At 44.6% G+C, this 24,986-nt stretch overlaps 1 protein-coding gene and 1 non-coding gene across 3 annotated transcripts in view; both read right to left on the bottom strand.

Annotated features, from left to right (window-relative positions):
- Positions 1-259: 259 nt before the first annotated feature.
- LOC138967184 (tyrosine-protein kinase Src42A-like) overlaps positions 260-24,986 on the bottom strand; it is a 28,235-nt gene continuing 3,508 nt past the window's right edge. The window contains exons 2-8 of one of the 2 annotated variants that reach the window (XM_070339702.1): positions 14,036-14,157; positions 13,266-13,432; positions 11,707-11,875; positions 10,151-10,309; positions 9,666-9,847; positions 7,273-7,429; positions 260-5,567 (exon numbers count right to left, since the gene is read on the bottom strand). In XM_070339702.1, the coding sequence (XP_070195803.1) occupies positions 5,356-5,567; positions 7,273-7,429; positions 9,666-9,847; positions 10,151-10,309; positions 11,707-11,875; positions 13,266-13,432; positions 14,036-14,157 (1,168 nt within the window). In that variant the 3' untranslated portion in view covers positions 260-5,355. The remainder of the gene's footprint in view (positions 5,568-7,272; positions 7,430-9,665; positions 9,848-10,150; positions 10,310-11,706; positions 11,876-13,265; positions 13,433-14,035; positions 14,158-24,986) is intronic. The other variant, XM_070339703.1, reaches the window with a different exon arrangement.
- LOC138967877 (5S ribosomal RNA) lies at positions 24,314-24,432 on the bottom strand. The gene has a single exon (XR_011456054.1). It is a non-coding gene; the product is annotated as a 5S ribosomal RNA (ribosomal RNA).

Genomic DNA, 24,986 nt, shown 5'->3' with positions numbered 1-24,986 from the left:
TGTTATGACGCACACATGGATGTGACGGCTCACTCTCACAGGACAATAAGCACACTTCAGATAGCAATGGGTACAAGAGATTCTATACTCATACACTGTACTTCATTGGAGTTTCATTTGTTCTCAAATGTTATTTGAAATGGCAAATGACTTCAAAGTGAATTTCCTCTGCTGTTTTTAAAAAAAAAATTTTTTTTTATCTCTTTCTCTTTCAATTTAAAAAAAAAATTGTTCACAGGACTTTATTTGTTATTCCCCCCCCCCCCCCCCCCCCCCCTATTTTTGGAGGGGGGCTCAAAACAGTTGAAGAGTTTTTGTTGTTTCTTATGTGCTATCTTTACACAAACAATTTACATCAGTCTGAGCATTAAGACAGTTCGTTGCACACTTATTACATAGCACTCAATACGCAGTAACCATCTCCAGCTGTCTGCTTTTTGACAACGCAAAATGTTGCACGCATCAAGGGTTTAAAAGACATTTTTCGTTTCTCTAATCCACATAAAATAAATGATTACTCCTGATCTGCTGGAATGGAAGTTTGGAATTTCTGATGTGTTTGTGTGTGTGTGTGTATTATTTTTCTTCTTTTTATTGATGTCTTCTCCAGCATTTTTCCCCCTTCCCCAAAAAAATCATCCCATCTCATCTCTCTCGCAAAAAGAAAGGATAAATGGTACAAAACATAATGTCAAGCAAAGTGAAATAATGACACGGGCAAGATGTAAACTGTCTGAAAGTTGTGCTTTGCAAGAGTTTCAGTGGAGTGAAAGTAAAATGAGCACATTTCTCTCATACCATACATTCACATTTCACAATATTCCAAGGGAGTCTAACTCTAAAACTTCATCCACAGGGTTTCCTTATGAACAATTCAAAAATTGAGCAAGAGATATTCAGCAAGGTCAATGTTCTGCATTGGAAAACATGATTCATGAAATGACAAACCCGCCGTTTGGTTTTTAAGAAATACATTGACAATTTCCATTTCTCCCCATATGAACCATGACAAAAATGTTAAAAACCTTACTACAGTCATCATGTGTGCAGCTCTAAAAATTAATTAATGAGCAAGCATACCGAATTTCACATAAAATTTAATAATCAAAAATAAATCAGACACTGGTCCTACTATAACCACTTGATTAGCAGGCACCCTTATGCACACACACAGACATACACCCTCTGGCTTGTTTTGTCAGAGAACACACACACACAAGCACACACACACACACACTCACATGTATACAAATGCATAAAATGATACCATTCCAGCAATGAAAATACATTCAAAAGAAATTGTGCATGATCTTGATTAAAACGAAAGGCAACTTTCAACAAAGGCAGGCTTGAAAAAAAACCAAGTACACTCAGATGGTTTCAACAAACACAAACACAAACATCCTTAGGAATGAGCTGATCGATTAGTAAAAGCAGCCACAATTTCAATGGTCCCTTGCTACCTTAACACTTGGATTATACTCAATGTTGATGAAGGAATAAACTCCAAGTGCCCTCTTAACCTCTGTTCCTCCAGACCAAGATTAAAGGATATGATTAAATTTGATTAATTAATGGAAGAAGAAGACAGGATTTCAAATAAAATTACATTTCATCACGAAAGAGAAAGGGAAAAGGATGTTATTTTGTGGCAGAAGCAGCGAGAGGGCAGAAATGTTGAAAGTGTGCAAGCTTCCCCAGAATCATTCCCAATGACAAGCATACCTTCTCTACTGTTGTCATTGTCCCAAAACCCAAATTGCTGAAACACTCTATTTCCACCCAAAATGAACACAAAAACAATGAATAATGAGAACTGTATTGCAACAGTTATGACTAGCAAAACAGTGAATATTTCTTGCAGCAAAAAAATTCAATAAAACAACGAGGAAAAACATTTGTGTAAAATATGACAAAAACAATGCAATGCAAATACAATATCAGTTCCTGTGTCATACACATACTGTCTACCAAACTTTCAATAAGTTAAAGCTGAAATAGCAACAAAGGTATCAATAAAAGTTTAACAATTACATGCCACATTACAAAAGCTCAATTCAAAGATGGGTAAAAATGTGATCTGAAGTCACAATTATCACTGAAACCGTATACTACATATGACGAGCATCATTTCACACATGACTGATGACATAATTATGTGTTGGTGTTCACTGGGACATGGGGTGTTTGAGGTAAAACTTTTAAAAAACATGATCGCATAACATGAAACCTAAGGTCAACTAAAAAGGCTGAATATATATATATATATATAAAGCATTTTTCACCCTCTTATTTCAGTCTCTACCATGTCTTTTTCAAATGCAATAACCTATTTCCTTACTCAACTCCCCAAAAACTTACTCAACAAAAATATCTTTAATTTCAAGATCTACTACAACTTAACTATAATTTTCAACAGCATTAAATTCATGATTGAGGAGCAATTCAAATGCGTTAACTCATTTCCTTCAACAACTCTAAAACTAAAAGAACTTCCGCTTTATATAAAAAAATATATATAAAAAAAAAAGGTACAACATTTCAAGATCCTCTGTATTTCAACTCACATTTTTGACAAACTTCCAATCAAAAAAAAGAAGTCTGAAATTTCAAGATCTACTGTAACTTAATGACAAGTTTCAACAGCATTAAACTAAGCCATGATTTACGTATCAACTCCTTCACACGCTCACAAAAACGCCATTCATTCACCAACAAAGGCAACATTTTTAACACTGGGCAAAAGAGGAAACAATCATTTCCTGCTGCACGATTCGCACTAATGCGTGTATAAAAAGCAATCAATGGATGAACAATTACAACAGAGAGAGGTGAATATCGGCAGACAAGAAAAATCAACTTGGCTGTTACCCTGTGATGGTGAGAAAGCGAAACTTGTACATCGTCAACAGATACAAGTTCAAAAACAAACATGGAAAGTAATAGTGTGTTTGACGCACATTGTACATACACTGAAGAACAGGAATGAAAAAAGATGAAGTGGAGAACTGGCAGGTGACAGAAATGTATCTGATTATCTTAAACACAAAACTCACATAAACACACTATGGCTTCACAATGTTTCACAGGATAAAAAGTTCCGTCCCCACCCTCCCCTTTCACAGTCACTTCAGGTACGTGAAAACCAACAGGTCAGGCAGAATAACCCACACTCTGCATTTCACTGGCAAGCAAGCACAATCTACGTGAAGAAACTCAGCAAAGTCCAAAGTTTTCTCACTATTTTCCACAGTGTCAAGCATTGTGAGTCTTGCTCTGTTCACGTTGCATCACACCATGCAGCGTGCTATGTCTTTGATTTGGGCATCGACATCCATGTCTTGTGCCCACACTAAGCTCCACAGAGCTCTGCACAATTACTACACAAAAAGCGTAGCCACATTCACATGCTCTTCACAAGTTCATGTGAGTGCAGTTGTCACCAGCAGCAACCTATCTGGAAGCTAAAATCAGCTGCAAACAAACATCAGGATATTCTCTCCGAGCCTGACGAAACGTTCCGTCGGCGCTACATACTCGCCTCTCTCTTCAAGGCACAGGACTGCTCACAACGATTACATAAAAAAACAATCCTTGCAATCTTAGCCCTGGCTAGCACAAACATTTACGCAACTAAATTCCATCGTAATTTGGCAGAGAAGATGGGACTTTCCTCTGTTCCTGTTATTTGGTTTTCTAGTCACAGTCACTCACGTTATTCAGGGTCAAGATGAAATCGGCTTGAGCATTTGGAGAGGCATGCCGAATCACTCCCCATTGGGCTTTCAGTTGTGGAATGATGTTAACTCTCTCTCTGGTTTCGATAGCATGCTGCTGGCAAATGATGCCAAATCTGAGATGACTGAGCTTGAGAGGTAATCTTGATCTTCATAAGTCACAAGTGATCTGACCACTTTCACAAAGCGATAAACCTCCAGATCCAGGGTTTTTTTTAACCATGGAGAGAAATTTGGAGTAAAAAGGTGACTTGATTATTCAGCTAGAAACACTTTTCACTCAGCACAACTACCAGGGAGGGGAACACTTTTCACTCAGCACAACTACCAGGGAGGGGGGAGGAAGAAGTTATCTAACTGAAAAAGAAACTTTTGTTTTACAAGTTTTTTTCCTCCTGAACTGAGACCTGTTATGGCAAGAAAATATTGCTAACTTCTTGACTGAAACAAGTAAAGAGAACTAGGGGGCTGATTCTAGAATTGGTTGACGTTTCAGGGTGGTTTTGAGTCCTTCATTTCCAGTCTACAGAAGAGAAACCGACATCTGCTGCAGCGAAGAAACTGAAGACTAAGGCTAGTCAGCTTCAGCCTCTGCTCATTTTTGCAAGGAGCAAAGAGAACTGAAGAAGTATTCTGCTCAACTTAATAAGTTAATTCCTCATCAATAGAAAACATCGGTTCAGTTTGCAGAAGACGGATTGGCGAAGTGAAGGAACAGCCATTCCCCAAAAAACCCAGTGTCCATCCCTTCTGAATCCTAGCATTAAATGCAGCTTGAGAACAGACGGTGTTGGAAGATGCCTTTCCTTCTCTGACCAGCTGTGAGAACCAGAGATGAGAACGTCTTGTTCGGCAGGCAACTCCAGCCTCTTCTTCAAGTTCAACATCCCATAATGAAGGCAATATGTCTCCCAGCAAGCAACATCATCAAAACTGAAGGTAAGAGCTCTAGAGATTTCCCTACAAACACCCCAGTAGACGCCGAGTCAGAAGAAAGGTGAGGTTTTCCGTTCATGCTGCGTTGGTCAGAAACGTGGACAAGAGTTCTCTCTCTAGAGCATCAGGACAGAAAGCGTCTCTCCCTTTCACGCTCCTCCCGATGAAAGAGTGGGCACATATATACCATCAACTGACAATTTGAGCACTCAATCTCTTCACCTGACGAGCATGTCCCTCTATGTCAGAACCAAAAACATGAGGTTTTCTTTCATGCTACACAGGTCAAATGAAGACAAAGAGTTCTCTCCCAAGTGTCAGTTTCTCTGCTCTCTTTTCTTTCTTCCGCACCGGCCTTGCAGCAGAGAATATAAAGAACCCTCCGTCTTCCACATTCCTCCAGCAAACTGTAGAAAGAGTGTTCACTGGTAATACCGTATCAACACCTGACGAATCAAGCCCGGCATCATTTCAGCAAAGAAACTGAAAACTAAGGCTGATTTCACTAGTCAGCTTTAAGCCTCTGCTCATTTCCGCAAGGAGCAAAGAGAACTGAAGAGGTATTCTGCTCAACTTAATTCCTCATCAATAGAAAGCATCTGTTCAGTTTGCAGAAGACGGATTGAAGAAGTGAAGGAACAGCCATTTCCTTAAGATCTGATTAATCAAGCCGGGCGTCTGTTCAGCGCACGAAGGAGGCTTCGCGGTAGTCCTTGGGGTCCATGGTGAAGAACTCCTCCAGCTTCCACTGCAGCGTCTCGAAGGTGGGGCGCTCCATCTCCTCCTTGCGCCAGCACTCCAGCATGATGTCGTACAGTGCCTTGGGGCAGCCTGGGGGGGACGGCATGCGGTACCCGTTCTCCACCTGGTGCAGGACCTCGGCGTTCGTCATGCCTGAAAGAGAAGGGAGACATGGGGCGTTAGTTTTGGGTTCGGTGTTTGATAAACGTGGGTTCCATATACTACATGCTATAAGCTGGGAGGCAGTTATGAAGAAACATCAGTACAGTGGAACCCCCCGTTTAAGACCCCCCCAATTTAAGACTCCCTCCCTTTTAAGACCTTGTTTTCTCAGACTTTCTGTTCATAACCTCTGTAAATGTACCCCCTTTCTAAGACTCCCTCCCTTTTAAGACCCTGTTTTCTCAGACTTTCTGTTCATAGCCTCTGTAAATGTACCCCTATTTTAAGACTCACTCCTTTTTAAGACCTGATTTTCTCAGATTTTTGGAGGTCTTAAACAGGGGGTTCCACTGTAACAAAAAGTGCATGTACATGCAGTGGAAACCCTCGTTGAAGAGGCACTGAGTTAAGACTCTCTCTCTCTCTCTCTCTCTCTCTCTCTCTCTCTCTCTCTCTCTCTCCCTCTCTCTCTCTCTCTCTCTCTCTCTCTCTCTCTCTCTCTCTCTCTCTCTCTCACACATTTTGTTTTGTTTTGTGTGTGTGGTAAGACCTTGCTTTATCAGATTTTCTAATATAACAGTAAAATTACAATGGTTAGACCATTGTAATTTTACCTCCATTTTAGAGTTGACTCCCCATTAAAAAGACTAGATTTGTTTATATCTTACAAGGGGGGGGGGGGGGAAGGAGGACTTTACAACAGCTGTATTCCAACTTTGGTGGACAATTTTACACCACACACTGCCAGGCCAGAAAAAGGCCAAGAGCTGACTTGGTAGTTATCCATGAGATTTACTCACATGTTTCTATTTTTCTCCACAATATATTTTTCCATTTATTTTCCTCTTAGCCTTATTCTAGAGAACATACAGCTTTACAAGGATTCAGATACACTTTTCTTTTAAAAGCCTGCATCCTAATCATAGGATAGAAGTCAAAGACTGACACCTAGATGGATAACTCATGGTATGTACAGGGTGTCTCAGTTACCTCCCTTACTGAAGTCCAGCTTGACTTACACTGACAAGAACAAGTAAGCATTAATAGGATACTGTAACAATGTCAAAACTCTTTAAATATTTTGTTAGAAAATACATCAAAGCCTTGCTCAAAGTTTACTACATGTTTTACTAAAACAGCAGTGAATCTGACTTAGCAACATTTGACGCTTTAATATTCATCAAACTCTACCAGCAAATTTCCAGCTGAACAATCCAAATAGGAGCATCAGCGTTCTCACATCAATTTACACATGTTAACACATACAGGAGAGAAATCATATGTATGTACAACTCTTTTCAGGCTTCTAACACAAGATGTGGGGATGAAGCCGCTCATAATAAACTAAGTCAGCAAAAACTCCAGACCTAATATACCAATACCACTGTGCCCTCAACCACGAACTTGCAGTAAACTAGGTTTAGGTCCGCACAAACACTGCTCGTTACTTTGACTCCCTGATTGATTACCTAGGCGAGCCAAAATTCAAAATATTCCCTTTAGCACCCCCAAAAAAACCACCAAAACAGAAGAAAGATTTGTCGCCATATTTTGTTAATCATATCCCACCATGACATAACAGATATGATTATGTGAGCACTTCCTATACGTTTTAAACTTGTGGTCCTTTGTAAGCATGTTGTTGTATTATCATGTGTGTGTTTATGAATAAAATGTTGTTTAAACCAAAACAGACCTGGGTAGGGAACTCGGCCGTACGTGACGATTTCTGTAAGCAGGATTCCGAAGGACCAGACGTCGGACTTGATGGTAAAACGGTTGTAGTTGGCGGCCTCTGGTGCTGTCCACTTGATAGGGAAGCGAGCTCCTACGCGGGCTTCGTACTCATCCTCCTGCAATGCAGCCATACCATACAAATCTGAGTGACAAGACCGTTTAGGTGCAAGTCCTAAACCTTATTGCGCTTTTGAAGCTACGAGACATGACAAGGCTGCTTTAGGGCAAGAACTATAGAAGAGAACACGCTTATTGGACTCCCCTTCTTTACTGCACTTTTGAAGCTACAAGACACTACAAGACTCTTTTAGGGCAAGCACTATAGAATAGAACACACTTATGGGACTCTCCTTTTTTGCACTTTTGAAGCTACAAGACACTACAAGACTGCTTGAGGAGCGAGACATGGCAAGATTGTTTTAGACCTACTGAATTTCTGAAGCAGTGAGATTTTCATCAATAACTGAGTGCAATTAGTTTAAAACAACAATGCCATATACTTTTGGGGGTCACAAGAAAACAATCTTTGTACAATAAAAGCGTGAACTATTTTTCCAACTTTATGTCTTTTTTCTTACTTCACTGTTTTTCAATAGCCTTAATCTAATATTATGAACACAAAAGGGTTCACATCAGAATTCAAAAACATGGAACAGATTTCATGCTGTTAACTTAAAGTTTGTAACACCACAAACATTTTGTTGAATACATTTTTTAAACAACATAAATAGTTTACAGCAATCATACAAAGTTGAGAAACCAAAAATGATGGCCACAAAAGATAAATACAAGCATCACCACAATATTTACACATAAGCTCCGACTATAACCTTTCTGACAATGAATGGCTCTATAAAGTGTTCACATATATTTGTAGAAAACTGGGGTAAAGTTTATACGCCAAAGTTTATACCCTAGTATAGTCTGTCCGGATGACTAGCAGAGGACGTTTTTAATTAGTAAAAAAAACATTTGTAGACAACTTTTGTATAGTGATCAAGAAGAAAAGTTGTTTAGAACGATTAGTACTACTTCTGTTAAAATCGCTTGTTTCAAGCTTTCGCAGTTTAAGCCCTATACACATACATTTTTGCAAATCAAAAGGAAAACCACTCAGATTTATACTCGAAAAGAGCCCCACGCTCAATGTCACATTTTCATACTTCGTTTGAACTCTCGTGCTTTTTAAAACTGTCACGCTCACAGAAAAGAGCCTGGCCAAGGAATGCAGTGAAACAGAACTTCACAGGTGTGGAAAAAACCCACGTACAGCCAGCACAGGAGAGAGGTCATTGGGGTGCATTACTGAGGCTCTATCAGGGTTGAAATTTACATGTTTTTGGTCGTATCACTCAAAAGTTTACAAGGGTAGAGCCCAAACGATGAGGGATAGCACATAAACCTTTTAACACAAGACAATACTAATCGTATGGAACAACTTTTCTTCTTAAGCACTGTAAAAAAGTTGCTTTGATTTTTTTTGGAATAATTAAAAACGTCCTCTGCTAGACGTCCGGATAGCCTATACTTGTTCTTTAATGGTAGAGAAGGATCGTCAAAAAGGTAATAGTGTTGACTCGTATAATTAATTCATCAACTTCACAACACACATTCAATTATGACAACAACTACAAAAGAAGAGGACAGTTAAAGAAGAATCTACAACAGAAATGCCAAAAGCTCAGGGTACGTAGAGAGCAAAAAAAGCTTAAAACCAGCAAATTGTGTTGGCTGTATTCTAGTGTATCATATGCAGGCTGACATAACATTTTCCTCGGCTTAGGGACTGCTCTAGTTTGAAGAATTCTCTCAAGCAAAAGACAAGAACACAAGTCTACTGTAACAAAAAATACACCCAGATCCCATGACTCTTCTGATGTATGTACCAGTGACATTTCTCAAAATCAATATATCTGTACACACCTGGCTATCACCTGTGCTCTGAAAGAAGGCCCCTCATTTTCTCCCAAACATGAACTTTTAGCCCCTTTTGTAAAAGCCTGAGCAGATTCTGTGTTGGTACACAGTGGAACCATCCCTTATAAGACACCCCCCCCCCCCCCCTTGAGACCTTGTGTAAACCTCTGTAAATTTAACTCTCTCCTTTTCAATGTCAGACTTTCTGAGATTTGTCCACATCTCTAAAGCGGGTTTTCACTATAAAAGTAAAGGAACGTATCTTTAAACCACTTGTGAGATTTGGCATTTCGGATGCAGCAAACAGCGGAAGAAACACAAAATACAACAGAAATCAAAGACGGCAAAAAAAACAAAAAACCAGACAAACAACAACAACACAGCGGTGTTTTTTAGAAAAGAAAGGGAGAAGAAGTGGCTTGTCCCTGCCTCCACCTTGATGACTCGGGCCAGGCCAAAGTCGGCGATCTTGACGTTGTTGTTGTCCCCCACCAGGATGTTGCGCGCAGCCAGGTCGCGGTGGATGTAGTTCTGCGACTCCAGGTAGGCCATGCCGCAAGCAATTTGGGCCCCGATGTCGATCAGCTGGGGCAGTTTCAGGATGCGGCCCTTGTAGCCTGCACAGGTTAGAGATCAAGGAACTCAACCATTAATTCATTAGCAAAGGTTTTCAACTTCAAACGCACTAAGGCAGGCATGAGTCTAATTCTCTCTGCCCCTCCAGCAGGAACAAACCCTGAGAATCTTTCAAATCAGAAAAAAAATGTGCCTGTCCTTAATAATGTTTACTTTGTCCTTCATAATTTTTACTTTGTCTTGCTATTTTCTCTTCCTGGTGGTTTTGAACGTTAAAAACAAACAGAAACATGAGGAGTCTCAAGACATAGCCAGTTTCCAGCAAAGCATCATCATTTGCGCACCTTGCAAGAACTCGAGCAAGCTGCCGTTCTTCATGAGCTCTGTGATGATGTAGATGGGCTCGTCTTGGGTGCAAACGGCGTACAGCTGGATCAACTTCTGGTGACGAAGCTTCTTCATGATCTGGGCCTCCGCCAAGAAGTCCTTGGGATCCATCGTACCTGCAAGAAAGGCAAAGATTACTCATTCTTCCACGTAAACTAACGCCCCGGGATGTGTCTAGGATTTATTTGGGGGGGGGTAAATTTGTCAAAAGGGCCATACAGGGTTTTTGTCAATTTTCCAAAATGTAAGGCAGTACTTGGCATCGCCTTTCTCCCACTGTGAAAAAGGGTTGCAGCTCTACGGAAATAACGGTAAAGTTTTTCACAAATTTGAAATAAGTTTCAGCATTTTGCAGACTGCCAATGCCAAACAATAGGGATAATACATAAATACACCACATGCTGAAAGAAAGAGTTGCACGACACCAGTACAAATGTCTCAGTTTGTAAGAACTGTAACAGTAGACACGTTTGTTGTCTTAGACTTAACTGCTTTAGTTTCTTCCCAACTGAACTAATACTTTGTACAGTCCTTACCAGCACAGTTTCGGTTCTGACAGGACAGCACACTTATTCGTCAGTTTGCTGAATTTGCCCCTTTATCACGTAACTCATTAACACCGGAAGTGTGACCAAGCATTATGACCAAAAAAACACCCATTACACAACCATACACAATGAAAAACGAATTCCTATGCTTCCTACAGCCGTCCAGGGAGCTGAAAGTTGCAGGGTAAACACTCCTCGGAAACACCAACATTAGCGACCCCTTTGCTCAATATTAAGCCGAGACAATCCCTGACTGATTACCTGTCGGCAGGGGGGGATTTACCCCAAACACTAACACAAACATCATCTCCAGCCCAAGGTCAATGCCAGGCAAAATCCTTCAACGTGTTACTGCTGATCTTGTTGACAGCTTGCTTGTAAATACTTTGCTAATTGTCTTGCATGTGTCATGATGTGATATTTAACAGTTTGCTGTTTGCAGCAAGGGTGGCTGTCTTTACTTTCCATGTGACACTGCAACATTCTCATTGCCATCTTTTGTATATTTGGGATTAAAAAAAACCGCGCGAATAGGGGAGATTTCTGCGTCAATTTATGTGCCATATTCAGTTCATGAAGCTGGCTGATGTTCAGTTCATTAATTCAAGGCACTTATCTATTCTCACTGAACTTGTTGATTCTTAATTCCTCCAATACCTGTACAAACGCTCTATGACAAGTCAGCTTTACAGTATACTCCCCATCAAAACCCCTACTTTACTTCAAGTAAAAAAAAGAAGCTTTGACTGAACTACAAAACCAAATGAAACGGAATAAAAAATAGAATAAACATTTCTTTACCTATAACAAATAAACGCCTTGTCAAAGGATTTTTCTTCAAAACAAGATGAACAGTGTGACCGGTAATGCAATACCTTACTAGATTAATTTGTTTGCTGGCACGAAATACTCCCACGAAATTGTGAAAAACAAACTATGGAAAAAGAACAAAATCTTGCACTCACCTGGCTTGAGTGTTTTGATGGCAACAGGTGTGGTGTTGTTCCATAGTCCCTCCCACACCTCGCCGAACTGACCGTGCCCGATCTTGCGGATCAGCTTGAGCGAACTCTTGGGGATTTCCCATTGGTCTTTGGTGTTATAGGACAGCCCGTTGGTCTGGGGTTTCTCCACCTGCAAAACAGTAAATGTTTGTGAGTCTTCACATTCATTTTGCTGGGAATTTTAAGTCACTTCTGCCAGTGGAAAGTGAGCAGCAAAAGGAGTCGTGCTACCGAGGTGTGCGTGTGAAGGTGTAATCCGTCACCAGCACTTCTGGCAGAATGAACAAGGACTTTTCTAAGCCATGGGGTGGGACATGGATACCCATCTCTGAGTCTAGGGATCGCAAAGGCGGAAAAAGATACTCTGAAAGAACAGAAAATGTTAGCCAATAAAATGTGACTATTACTAGTGTTGTTCTCATGTCTCAGTCTTCTGTCATTTACACATGTTTTGGATCTGACACATTGTTCTGACCCCTGGCCGTCACGTGGGAGATGATCTAACAAAACAATGTTTTGTAGCCAGGCAATTTGGACCTGTTCATATTTTCCAACTAGATCCAACTGACTTATTGTCATCTGATTCTAGAGCATGTTCATTAATATATGGTGTAAAGAGAACTATGCTATGCAATGCAGCTTATGCTAATCTCTCCATAAGCAGACAGAGAGAGACAAGTACTGCTTGTCTTTATCTATTGTAATTCAAAAGATGACACAATCAGAAAAAATACACTGCAATCAATATAGTATAAAGGCTGAAGTCACCATATAACTGAACAAAACAACGCAATATTTCAGCTCTCAATTCCTTTGTTCTTTGCACGGCCAGCTTTATAATTGAGCAAACCCTGTTGATGTCACCTCAGCTCCTAATATTTTGCCAATACACTTCCTCTCACATACGTCCTACATAATGATATATTTCTTCTTATTCTTCGCCTGCTTCCTTTGTGAGAAAGCTATTGCGACAGTCAGATGAAGGAGATTATTGTTTCCCGTTCAGAGACACAGAGCAGAGAACTGTTACACCAGAAGTAGGAAACGTGACCCCACTTCACAAAGACCTCTCTCACTTTTGGCAGGAAATACTTTGTATGACAAATTACTCCACAGGTGCATCTGATGGTAAAACAGTACTAACAGAATGAAACTTTGACCATTTAAAAACAAATGAGACAGGATTTTAAAAAAATAAGTAAGAAGGTAACACAACAAAATGACAATACAGGCACATAAATACACACGTATTTTTAAAACTTAAACAACAAGAGACTGCACTAAAATTATGGTTCTTACAGCTTCTTTAATTTTGTTGGTGAAGCTCTTTCCTGCTACCATTAACATAGCACCGATGACCCTTTTCACACAACCGTCGCTACTAACCAACCAAAGCTTCAAGATGTAACACCCAAGGCGCCATAATGGGAAAGTTTTCTGACGAAGCGGACCTTAAATCCCTGTAATTCAGGAAAGATTAGTTTCCCATTCAAACATTATTGTTACCAACTCAAACTTACTACCTGTGAGCACGGCTTTCTCAAGTTGACGCAGAGACCGTCCGCATCTGTGCTATAATGGTCCACCAGTTCTGACAAGGTACGGAACGTTACCCGGCGAGCAATGAAGAAGCCTCCCTCATCGAGCTGTCGGATGCGGTAATGTTTCACAGTGTCTCCATCTCTCACTGCAAATACAAAGTAAACGAAAGATGTAAAGACTCCATGAGGGAAAGTTTGCCTCAATACAAGCAAGGGCGTTCACTCTTTCACAACCCATACAAACCCGACAGAGTTATTTCCCAACATTGTCTATTTAGGCATTCAATTTGAAAGGGACCAACAGTGAATGTAAAAGATTGGACTGACCAGTGCAGGTTTAGGCTAAGGTTAGTTAGTTAGCTGTTGCTTTTCGGGTCCAGCGGACCATAATAGGCCAAATCAGGACCCCTTAGGCTAAGGTAAGGTCTAAGGAAGATACCTCTAAAGACGAACAAGAAATACTGAAAGATCAAAGCTTCAAAAGTTCAAGCTCTGCATGGATTAAAAGAATTGGGAAATATCAGATATAATATATGAATGTTTTCTGAAAAAGCACAAAATTATCAAAAGAACATGAAAGTTTAATTTCCCAGTATAACTATAAGTTTTACTTTACTGCACAGAAATCACTGATACACACCACACACATGCATTCACATGTACATTTGCTGCACAGAAATGCATGTAATAAACAATTTTTACATGCAGTTGGTCTTCCAATGACCAAACCATCTTAAAAAATAACATACCTGACAAAGAGTAGTCATTCCGCCGACTTTCTGAGTCTCGAATCAAGAAAGCACCATGTTCATTCTCTGGTGACAGCAGCTTTTTCTCTGCTTCTACTCTCTTGATCTTTCCAAAGTACCATCTGAAATGAAACAAGACAGAGGGGATTGTTAATAAAGTCATCTTAGATCTACAGGGATGGCCAAATCGTCCGCCCGATCACGGCACGGGTAAAGAAATCCGCCGGGCTGGTAGAAACCACCTGGCAACTCGCCCGGCTGGCCAGTGAAAATTCTGGTCAAATGCAACAGTCTTATTCCCAGACCTTTACCTTGTTACCGTATTAGTTCTGACTGAACAAGTTTTGTAGCCAGGACATTTGGACCTGCTCATATTTTCAATCCAAGTCCAAATGTCCTCTGAGTCTGGGAACAACACTGCCTCCCATTCAAGTGTTATCTAATCCACTGTTAAAAGTATATTGTGACTGAGCTTACTGATTTCTATTTTGACTTGTCCTTGATCACACTGAGTTGTTTATTTCCTGTTGTACATGTCCAGGGTGAAAAAGTTACTTCAAAACAAAAACTTCCTTATGTACAGTTTCTGTTTACATTTGAGAGAGCAAATTGAATTCAAAAACGTCCGTGAAATACATTATTTTGTACAAGCAAGAACATAAGACTTGAGTCAAACAAAAGACAAATAGTGATACAATGTACACTTTTATCAACAATTTGAATAAATGGCCCAAGACAGAGGTGCAACAACAAAATGTTTGAAGTACCTGTTGAAAAGATTACAAATGCAACTGCAACGTCTGGACACAGTGAAATACTCCAGACTCTGAGGCATGATGGTTTTGCAGAAGTAACAGTAACACAGCTAGCGCACTAAAAATGCAACAGAACAGATCTCTATTCCTCCTCCCTGATCACTTCTGACTGACCTTTTCCAGTTGTGTACAGATGACTTAGTAATATGATGATGTCTTCGTACTGACAGTGAAAAAAAGTAAAACAACCGATCTCTACCTCCCCTATCATTTCTGACCAACTTCTTTTCTTGCTATATGTATGCCGATGTCTTGGTAATATGATGATGTCTTCACATTGATGGTGAAGTCACTCCTTTTGTCCACTCATTCAAACAGCAACTGATCCCTACATGTCAATGCACGATGAAGATTAAGGTCATGACTTTCTCACAGACACCAGACAGTAAGGTCTACATGAATCATTGAATGTGATCCCTCTTGGGAATACCATCACTAAGGCAAGAAAAGCCTCTTGAACAAAATTCAGTTCAAATTGATTGCATGAGATCAAGAAGTTCTGGAACTAAATGAATGACTAAATTCACCATACATTTCTGCACTTCCATGCATCGGTTTTCTTTGGAAGGAATAGAAAGCTTGGTTTTTTTTAATTAAAAATATATCATGAAACTTTGTCTGATCAGACTGTTTTCTAATGAAGATCTGTAAAGCACAAGTACTCAGCAGTTTCATTTAATAAGAATAAAAGAAAAACGGCTTTAATCTTTCAGAGTATAAGCTCTCCTACACAGAATCACATCAATCCACTTCAATCCAGCCCCCAGTCCAGAACAATGAGTCACCACACCGAAGACGACCTCCCTAGCCAACGTCCCTTCCAAAAGACAAGTGAAGACAGAGAGTGAGAAACCGCGCAGCTCTGTCAATACCCCGCTGGGCTGCAACCTTGGGATTGACGGCATGGTCACACAACCTGACCCAGGGACCGCCATAGTGGGACAGGGCTGTATCAACACTTTGTGTTTGATGGACAACAACAAAAAACAGGTTGTCAATGGGGCCCACAGTGGGAGCCCTTCAGATCAATAGTTTGAAAACAGCCAGCAAGCTGTGCTTTAAGAATTGCAGAGTGACAGGGTTTTGCAAAACTTGTATTAAAGTACAGGCGAGGGGACAAAACAGGTTGCTTTACCCCCCCTCCTTTTTGTTGGTTGTTGTTTCAGAGCCTGAAAAGACACTGTGCTTCTTTCTTTGTTTTCTAGCCACGTTGCTGTGGTTTACAAACTTACCAAGACTATATAAAAAAAAATTTCCAAAAACAAAGAGACTGCCAACGTTCCAAAATTCAGAATAAAAAAACAAGAAAGGTAGGTTGTTGGAACGTTTGTTATTGACAAACACTAATTTATAAGTGAATGTATTGTTTTGTCAATAACAAACGTTCCACCAACCTACCTTTCTTGATTACCAAGACTATGTTCTTTTTTTCAATATGTTTGCTGTGTTCAGAACAACGCTAGCTCTTCATGTGTATAAGATGTTTAAAACTATACGTGTGTGTTCAGTTGAACACTACAAACCTCAATGTGTAGGCTTGGCTGTTTATTAACAGTTTCACATTAGCACAATTTCAGGATTTAAAATCTGTGTGTCAAAAGTGTACGATTCTACGACCAGAGTAACAAATGAATAAAAAGGCTTAAAAAAGAAAGAGGGCTAATAAAATGTCTCCATCTTGGCCACTCAGCTATAAAAATAAATCTGGCGCTGTTCCTGTTCTCAAGACAGCATAATGGATTGCTTCCCTTGTATTTTGTGAACACATGCGACTTATCAACCTTTTTTTAAATCAGTTTTCCTCAGGACATTTTAGACATTAAGTGGAAGACAAGAATCTTCAACTACCGGTATGGCTTGACGTTTTAAAAAGTTATCAAAGACTTGTTGACTTGAAAAAGCTACTTTGACTTAATCCGAGAACCATACGATACACGAATGTTGACCACCACCGGAATATTTTTCTTTGTAGTTTCATTGAAATGGCCTGTTTGTTTTCCATTCATAAAAAGCAACAAAACAGTGGAACCCACTATTCTCTTTCTTTCTGTATTTTGTTTTTACACAGTTCCACTTCAAACAGACAAGCATAAAACGAAGGATAAAAAAAGTCTACCGATGAGGATGAGAGCGTATATAATTATTCACATACCACTCCCTCGTATCTTCATCATAATTAATGCCCAATGCATCCATCAATTCCAAAGTGAGTGCACCAGCTGATGATAGCCTAGTACATGTATTGATTGATCCAGGGAAGTCCCAAGGACAAAGGTCCAACATAGCCTGTGGCTAGCCAGCTGAAGCCTGTCTCTGAAAGTACAGTGGAACCCTGTACTTAAAAAATCCAAAAAATCTGAGAAAATCATGTCTTAACTCATTGTCTTCCAGGTACGGATATATATGTACCCACTCATATGGCTCTATCTGACTAGATACGGATATATCCGCTCAGACTGTTAGCTTCAGTCGCTTCATGTAACGTCGATGTAACACCTGCATTCCACAGCGTGTTGATACACAGTTACTACAATTCTGAGTGCTAAAAAAACTTGGTCAACATAGGGGGGGTAGAAAGTGTTAAAACAGTTAAAGGTTTAAGTTGCAGTACACCTCAGAGCAGTATTGAAGCAACGATTTATCTTTTTTGTCACAGATCAACAACAACAAAACAAGAAAGGTAAGTACATTTTTTGTCACAGACGAGGAAAGATGTGCAGGAACAACACTTAAACTTTAAAAGGGAAGGAGTTATAAAATGCACGTAAATGTACAGACAGACTAACCAAACCTACATCGTTTGTCAAAACAAACCATCACTAATACTGTAATAGATTGCGTGGATGTCAAGATATTCATAATTGATTAAGACCACCAACTTCTGTACGACATGCAGAATGACCACACCAAATGACTAACCATACAACAGATGATCATTAGCTATGATCACATTCCTTCCCCCCATCAAGTTTCCCAGCTGCATTATAACATTATTACAACTACAAGTAATGCCCACTCTAATTACACAGAAGCTACTCCCTCAGCCAAAACACACCCATCTCTGTTCAGATTGCTGTAATAGGTCAGGTAAGGTCTCTACGCTGTTTACCTGTTGTGCTGTGAAGCAGAGTCTAGGGCTATATTATACTTGTGTGTGACTCATTGGCTCATTATTACAATGCATTACGAATGCGTCTGTACAAACTGGCGTCGCCCACCTTTTTTTGCGCCGGGGCATGTAGGGTTGAAAAATAGATACTAGTAAAAGGTGAAAAAAAAGAAATCCAAAATCCTTTCACATTCCTTCCTTGTTCAGCTTAAAGTCTTTATCTTTGCTCTTTTTTTGAAAAACCTTTTAAACCCTGTCAAACAGATGAAGGTCTATATAAAGCCTTCTAAACATACTCCTGGCAGGGTGTGATGTTTATAGACATGTTTTGAATGTCTATTTGAAAAGAGAAGGGTTTTAGGAATGTCCAAATTATGTTCTCAAACGTTAAAAATTACTAATATAGTAATTGTAAGGCTTCTTTTTAAGCCTACTGTCTATATGATACTTACCGAGACAGTACTATTCTTGCACATTATCTATTATAGGCCGAAAAAATTGGACAAAACGCTGAGTGGGTACAATTATCTCCCATAACCATGCGCCACCGTGGATCCCAAGCACTGTCCGAGTGCTTCCCCCTTACAGGATGTAGGTGGCGCGTCCTCTTTCTTTATGAGCTGCAGACCCTCAAAAAGCCCATAACATATCAAGAGGGGAGGCGGGAGGGAAACTCTAATAGTACTGTCTCGGTAAGTATCATATAGACAGTAGGCTTAAAAAGAAGCCTTACAGTCAATATAACACTTACCTCGACAGTACTATTCTTGCACAGAATACCAGAGTGGTGTGAGGGTGATATGTAGAGTATTAAACTCCTTAATCAAAATCACTTAAATCCAAGGATTAAGATACCCAGGCAATTTTCGAACAGTACTACCGTAAAAGAAAATATACCCAAGAAACATACCTTAGACTGACGTGACCATGCTAGCAACCACTGCTGTGTGGTGAACTCAATGTCAAAGTCCAGGCCACTCAAAGCTTGAATACCACTGAGTCTACGGCAAGTGGCTAAAGCGATGAGGAACAATTAGTCTTAAAAATCAGCAACTTGATACTGATGCCTGCCAGGGGTTCAAACTCATTGCTACGCAGGAGTTTGAGGACCAGAAAGACATCCCCCTTGGGAAATGAAACCAGAGGTTTAGACACCGCTGCATTGCTAATACCCGAAAGGACATTAGCGATGAGGGAGGACCTGATCAAGTGTTCAGTTCTGCGACCAGTAGCGGCCGCAATCGTGGAAGCGATGGCAGATCTGTATCCAAGAAGAGTCTTAGAAGAAAGACTCTTCTTTTGATACACTTCCACCAGGAAGTTGGCCAAGTCCTGTGTTGAGGGATAAAGCGGCTTTATCCCCTTGGACAAGGCGAAGGTGGCCCAAGCTCTCCAGCGTAAGTCGTAGAGCTGATTAGTTGATCGCCTCTTAGCGTTCAAGGAAAACTCTACTGAACTCTTGTGCAATCCTAGTGCAAGCAGTTTGGAGCGCACAAGAGCCATGCGGTCAAGCACAGACTCTCTGGACGTGGATGAGGGAGGCATGATCGAGGCTGGAGCAGACCTCCCCCGTCCAGATCCAGAGGTAGAGGGTCTACGTGGGTGAGACCGCGAAGATCTGGAAACCACGGAGCTGTTGGCCAGTAAGGCGCGACCAAAATCAGTCTTGGTCGTTCCTGCAGATATTTTGCCAGCACCCTCGGAATCAGAGATGTCGGGGGATAGGCGTAAGCATCGAGGAGCCTCCACAAGAGAGTGAATGCGTCCAAGTGGAACGCATTCATGTCTCGAAAGGGGCTGACGTACCTGGGAAGCCGAGCGCTGAATCGAGTTACGAACAGATCGATCAGAGGACGGTCCCACCTTGCCCACAGACGCTGTAGAACGTTGTGAGCGATGGTCCATTCTGTGGAGAGAACCTGATCGCCCCGACTGAGAATGTCGGCCAGGGCGTTCAGTTTCCCCGGAACGAACTGGACTGACATCCGGACCTGATTGGTCTGGCACCAGAGCAGAATCTCCTCCGCCAACAGGGAGAGGGACCGAGAATTGGTGCCCCCCTGGTGGCGAAGGTAAGCTAAGCATGTGGTGTTGTTGTCCCCGTTGAAAATCAGAGGGGCCAAGGACAGGCCGAATGGGAGGGCCCGAAACTCGAACACCGTGCCCTCCCAAACGAACCGGAGCAGATGTCGGTACCCCGGGGCCACCAGGATGTGGAAGTAAGCATCCTGGAGGTCCCAGACATGGCCCAATCGTTTGGCCGGATGGCCAACCGGACCGACGAAGGGGTTTCCATCTTGAACTTGCACCTGTGAAGGTACAAGTTCAAGGTGGAGAGGTCCAACACCGGCCTGAACCGGCCGTCCTTTTTGGGGACGGTGAACAGGCGGGAGCAGAACCCCAGAGAAGGCTGAGAAAGGGGGTAGACCGCCTTCTTCTCGACCAACGAGTTCACCTCGTCCTGAAGAGCCTGCCATCTGGCAGGCTCTCGAGGAGGGGGGAACGTCCAAGGTAGAGCGGACAATGGAGGTTGTGACGACAGCGGTAGAGAAAACCCCGACCACACCACCCTCAAGAAAAACTGGTTGGAGACCAGTCTGCCCCACATGCCGCGGGCCCGAAAAAAGGGAACCGCCGGACGAAAGAGGGGCAACTTGAGGGGGCGTCAACGTAGGGCCGGGACTCACTGAAAATTCTGCTGGCGGGCAGGCGCAGGCTTGCGACCACCCCCCCTGGTGGTGCTGCTTCCCCTTACCTGTCTGAGCACCCTTCGTCTTGCTTGGGAACGCAACAGGCGCCTAAGAGGAGGAAGAAGGAGGCAGTGAAACTGGCTTCTTCTTCTTCTTCTGAGGCTGGGAGCTGGAGGTGACTGTAGCACTTCTCTTACTCCCCGCCGCCGTCGCCGAAGCAGCGAGGCCAACCATCAGAGAATCAGTGTTCCTCTGGCGTGTGGACTCCACCACAGAACGAACAGTGTCCGGATGAAAGAGGGAAGAAGGCTGAGGAAACGTGTTCCTCAGACTCTTCCTCATATCCGGAGGCACTATAGAAGTAGGCAGAAAATGATCACGGAACAGGGCCAATAAAGTGGACCCGTGTTCCAATGGCCAATTCTGCCGCAGACGTCACGCACGATCGCACGGCATGCAAAGCCCGATCCACTCGAACCGTGTCAAGGACCCGAGTGGAATCGGACTCTGCCCGATTGGGAGGGTCCAACAGTGTGGACAGCGTGCTCATCCATGTCAAGGCCTGTGATTGGGCCTCGACTGTGGACGAAACGGTGGCCTCAAGATTGTGGAACGAAGCAGAGCTCAGTTCCACCTTCTTGACCGAAGGCACCTCCCCAACGAACACATCACCGTCAGCCCCACCCTAAACACTCGAAGTCTGGAAAGGGAGAGTTCGAGAGTCAAAGGGAAAAGGGAGGGACGAAACAGATTGGACACGAGGAAACAGTGGAGGTGCGCCTCCCAAAGGAAAGCATGGCACTGAACCCGCGTCCTCCCGAGGAACATAGGTCGCGTTTGCACGTGAATCTGTACTCCTCAGGCGATGTGCTGCCGCTTCCACCGTGGCACTTAGACTAGGGTGGAACGCGAATTGCCGGCGGCCGGATCGTTCATAAAACGAGCCGCCGGCAGACGCGGCGTGAGCCTCCCGCGCCCGGGCCGAAGCGGACTCAAAGGACGAGAGGGCGTCTCAGGGAAGGACGTCCTGAAACTGTTCAAACGTCCTTCTAGCTGTGCGAGGACGAGCCTCCTGCCTCTCGTCCTCAGACCCCGGGTCCACGTCCTGTGTGTCAACACTAGACGACAGACGCTTAAGAGAGGCATCCGTGACGTCAAGACGCCGCGTGATGTCTGTCATGTACTGTTGGAAAGTACGAAGCATAGCTTCGGAAGTTCCATCAGAAACCGGCAAGGGTAGAGGTTCAGTGTTAACCTCAGGGCGACCCTGATCCTCCTCCCTATCGTCCTCCGACTCACTCTCCTCTTCACTTCCCGACAACTCCTCAAAAGCAGGAGTGTAGGGAGCTTGAGGGGGAAGAGCCGAAAGCGATGAAGCAGGCTGTGAAGAAACGCCCACAGAAGCAAGAGGCCGCGAAGACCCCTGCCCCAAAGACGAAACGTCTCCAGCAGCCGAAGGGGGAGAAAAACAACAACCCTGCGACTGTTGGGTCAGCCCAGCCAACGAACCCCCGCCATTTATAGACTGAACAGGAACCCATGGGGTCTGATCAGAAAAGAAATGGTCCGGTCCGGTCGGGGGTGCCGATCCGGTCCGGTAGGGTGGTCCGGTCCGGTGCCGTACCATCCGGAGGTCCCGTTCAGCACCGAACCATCGTACCCAACGAAGTGTTCGGGTGGTTAGGTCCGGACGTGGACATACCGTACCATCCGGACCCGTAGGTCCGGTGGTCCGGTATGGTCCGGTTCGGTGCCAGACCATCCAGACCAACAGAGGTGGTCGGGTGGTCCCGCACCGGACCATCCGGACCCGTAGGTCCGGACCCGTAGGTCCGGTACCATCCGGAGGTCCTGTTCGGCACCGAACCATCCGTACGCACAGAAGTGTTCGGGTGGTTCGGTCCGGGCGTGGACGTACGTACCGTACCATCCGGACCCGTAGGTCCGGTTCGGTGCCAGACCATCCGGACCAACAGAGGTGGTCGGGTGGTCCGGACCGGTCCGGTAGGGTGGTCCGGTGTTCCGGTCCGGTGTTCCGGTCCGGTCCCGTACCATCCGGAGGTCCCGTTCGGTACCGAACCATCCGTACCCACAGAAGTGTTCGGGTGGCTCGGTCCGGACGTGGACACACCGTACCATCCGGACCCGTAAGTCCGGTATGGTCCGGTTCGGTGCCAGACCATCCGGACCAACAGAGGTGGTCGGGTGGTCCGGTCCGGACCGGACCACCGGTCCAGCACCGGACCATCCGGACCCGTAGGTCCGGTCCGGTCCCGCACCATCCGGAGGTCCCGTTCGGCACCGAACCACCCGTACCCACAGAAGTGTTCGGGTGGCTCGGTCCGGACGTGGACATACCGTACCATCCGGACCCGTAGGTCCGGTTCGGTGCCAGACCATCCGGACCAACAGAGGTGGTCGGGTGGTCCGGACCGATCCGGTAGGGTGGTCCGGTGTTCCGGTCCTGTCCCATACCATCCGGAGGTCCCGTACGGCACCGAACCATCCGTACCCACTGAAGTGTTCGGTCCGGACGTGGACCTACCGTACCATCCGGACCCGTAGGTCCGGTGGTCCGGTATGGTCCGGTTCGGTGACAGACCATCCGGACCAACAGAGGTGGTCGGGTGGTCCGGTACCGGACCATCCGAACCCGTAGATTCGGTCCGGTCCCGTACCATCCGGAGGTCCCGTTCGGTACCGAACCATCCGTACCCACAGAAGTGTTCGGGTGGCTCGGTCCGGACGTGGACATACCGTACCATCCGGACCCGTAGGTCCGGCATGGTCCGGTTCGGTGCCAGACCACCCGGACCAACAGAGGTGGTCGAGTGGTCCGGTCCCGACCGGACCACTGGTCCGGTACCGTACCCTCCGGACCCGTAGGTCCGGTGTGTTCCGGTTCGGTGCCAGACCACCCAGACCAACAGAGGTGGTCGGGTGGTCCGGTCCCGACCGAAACACTGGTCCCGTACCGTACCATCCGGACCCGTAGGTCCGGGGGGTCCGGCAAGGGCCAGAGGTACTGTCCCGCACCGGACCCTAAGGTCCGGTACGGTCCCGTACCATGGGTCCCGTCCGGACCAAACCCGGAGGTCAAGTCCAGTCGGGACCCGTGGGTCCGGTTCGATCCCGACCCGTAAGCCTGGAACGTTCCGGACCCTTGGTCCGGACCATCCGTCACCCGAACACCAGACGCTAAGGAATGGCGTGGGGTCAAGACGGTCCGGTCGGAGGTGTCGGTCTGAGCAACAGAAACAATGTTCCCGTCGCCCTGACCATTCGACAGAAGTACCACGTTCTGTCGAACACCTCCACGTCCAGTAACTAGTCGGCCGGAGCGTTTCAAGAGGGACAGCCACCAGTCACACGGACGTCAGAGGGAACCGTAGTAGCAGTGGTCGTAGGCACGAAGCCTGAAACCCCTGCCCCCACAGGACCGCCCTGAACGGGGTCAATTCGCATCCCAACCCCAGCGGGGAGGGAATTCAGAGACCCCGTCATCTCCTCCGATCTCCCCCCCCAGGAGGCCGAAACTACTGTCAAAACAGCAGCAGACGACCCAGCGAGGGAGTTCAGAGGAGGACCCGTGTCCCTCCTGGCTTCCACAGCGGTGGAAACCGAGGAGGGCACAGGAGAGGCACCGGAAAAAGAAAGATTTTAATGCCAACTGCACCCGGTGTTCCCAGGCGGTCACCCATCCAAGTACTAACCGGGCCCGACGTTGCTTAACTTCGGTGGTCGGACGAGAACCGGTGTTTTCAACGTGGTATGGCCGTTGGCTGTCAAAACCTGAGTCTCTCCAGTAGCCCCTAGATCGGATTCACCAACCCCCAAAGAGGGTTGGGAATCGACCTGCCCCCGGATTCGAGCCAGGGGGGAGAAGGAAACCTTCCCCCCAGGCTCGAAACCGGGAGGAGCTGAAGCCTGAGACTGAGGGCCGGACAACGGCGTCGAAGGGGGGGAAGCCTGTTCCACTGAAGGAGAAGGAGAAAGAAGCTTTTTCTTTCCCCTCGAACTTCCCCGAACCTTCGACGGCGCAGCCCCGCCCGAAGTCCCAGGCTCAAGCCCAGCCTGTTTGAGCAAGCTCGCATTGAGCTTGCTCAAACAGGCTTTCTCCGCCCTCCCTCGCCGCAAACGCAAAGCGTTTGGGGAGGGAGAGTCGGAGCGCCGAAAGATCCCCTTCTCCGTGCGTAAAACATGACGCTGGGCGCCCGGAGAAGGGTTGCCCCCGGCAGACTCTGGTTCCGTAGAACCAGAGCCCAAAACAGGACGAGACATCCTACCTCGCCCTGTACGTACCCTTAAAGACCGAGAATTAACAAAATTCAAAGAAA

The sequence above is a fragment of the Littorina saxatilis genome, linkage group LG5 (genome assembly GCF_037325665.1).
Source record: "Littorina saxatilis isolate snail1 linkage group LG5, US_GU_Lsax_2.0, whole genome shotgun sequence".
Classification (NCBI taxonomy): Eukaryota; Metazoa; Mollusca; class Gastropoda; order Littorinimorpha; family Littorinidae; genus Littorina; species Littorina saxatilis.
The sequence above is the reverse complement of the archived record's forward strand: the minus strand, read 5'-3'. Positions and strand labels throughout refer to the sequence as shown.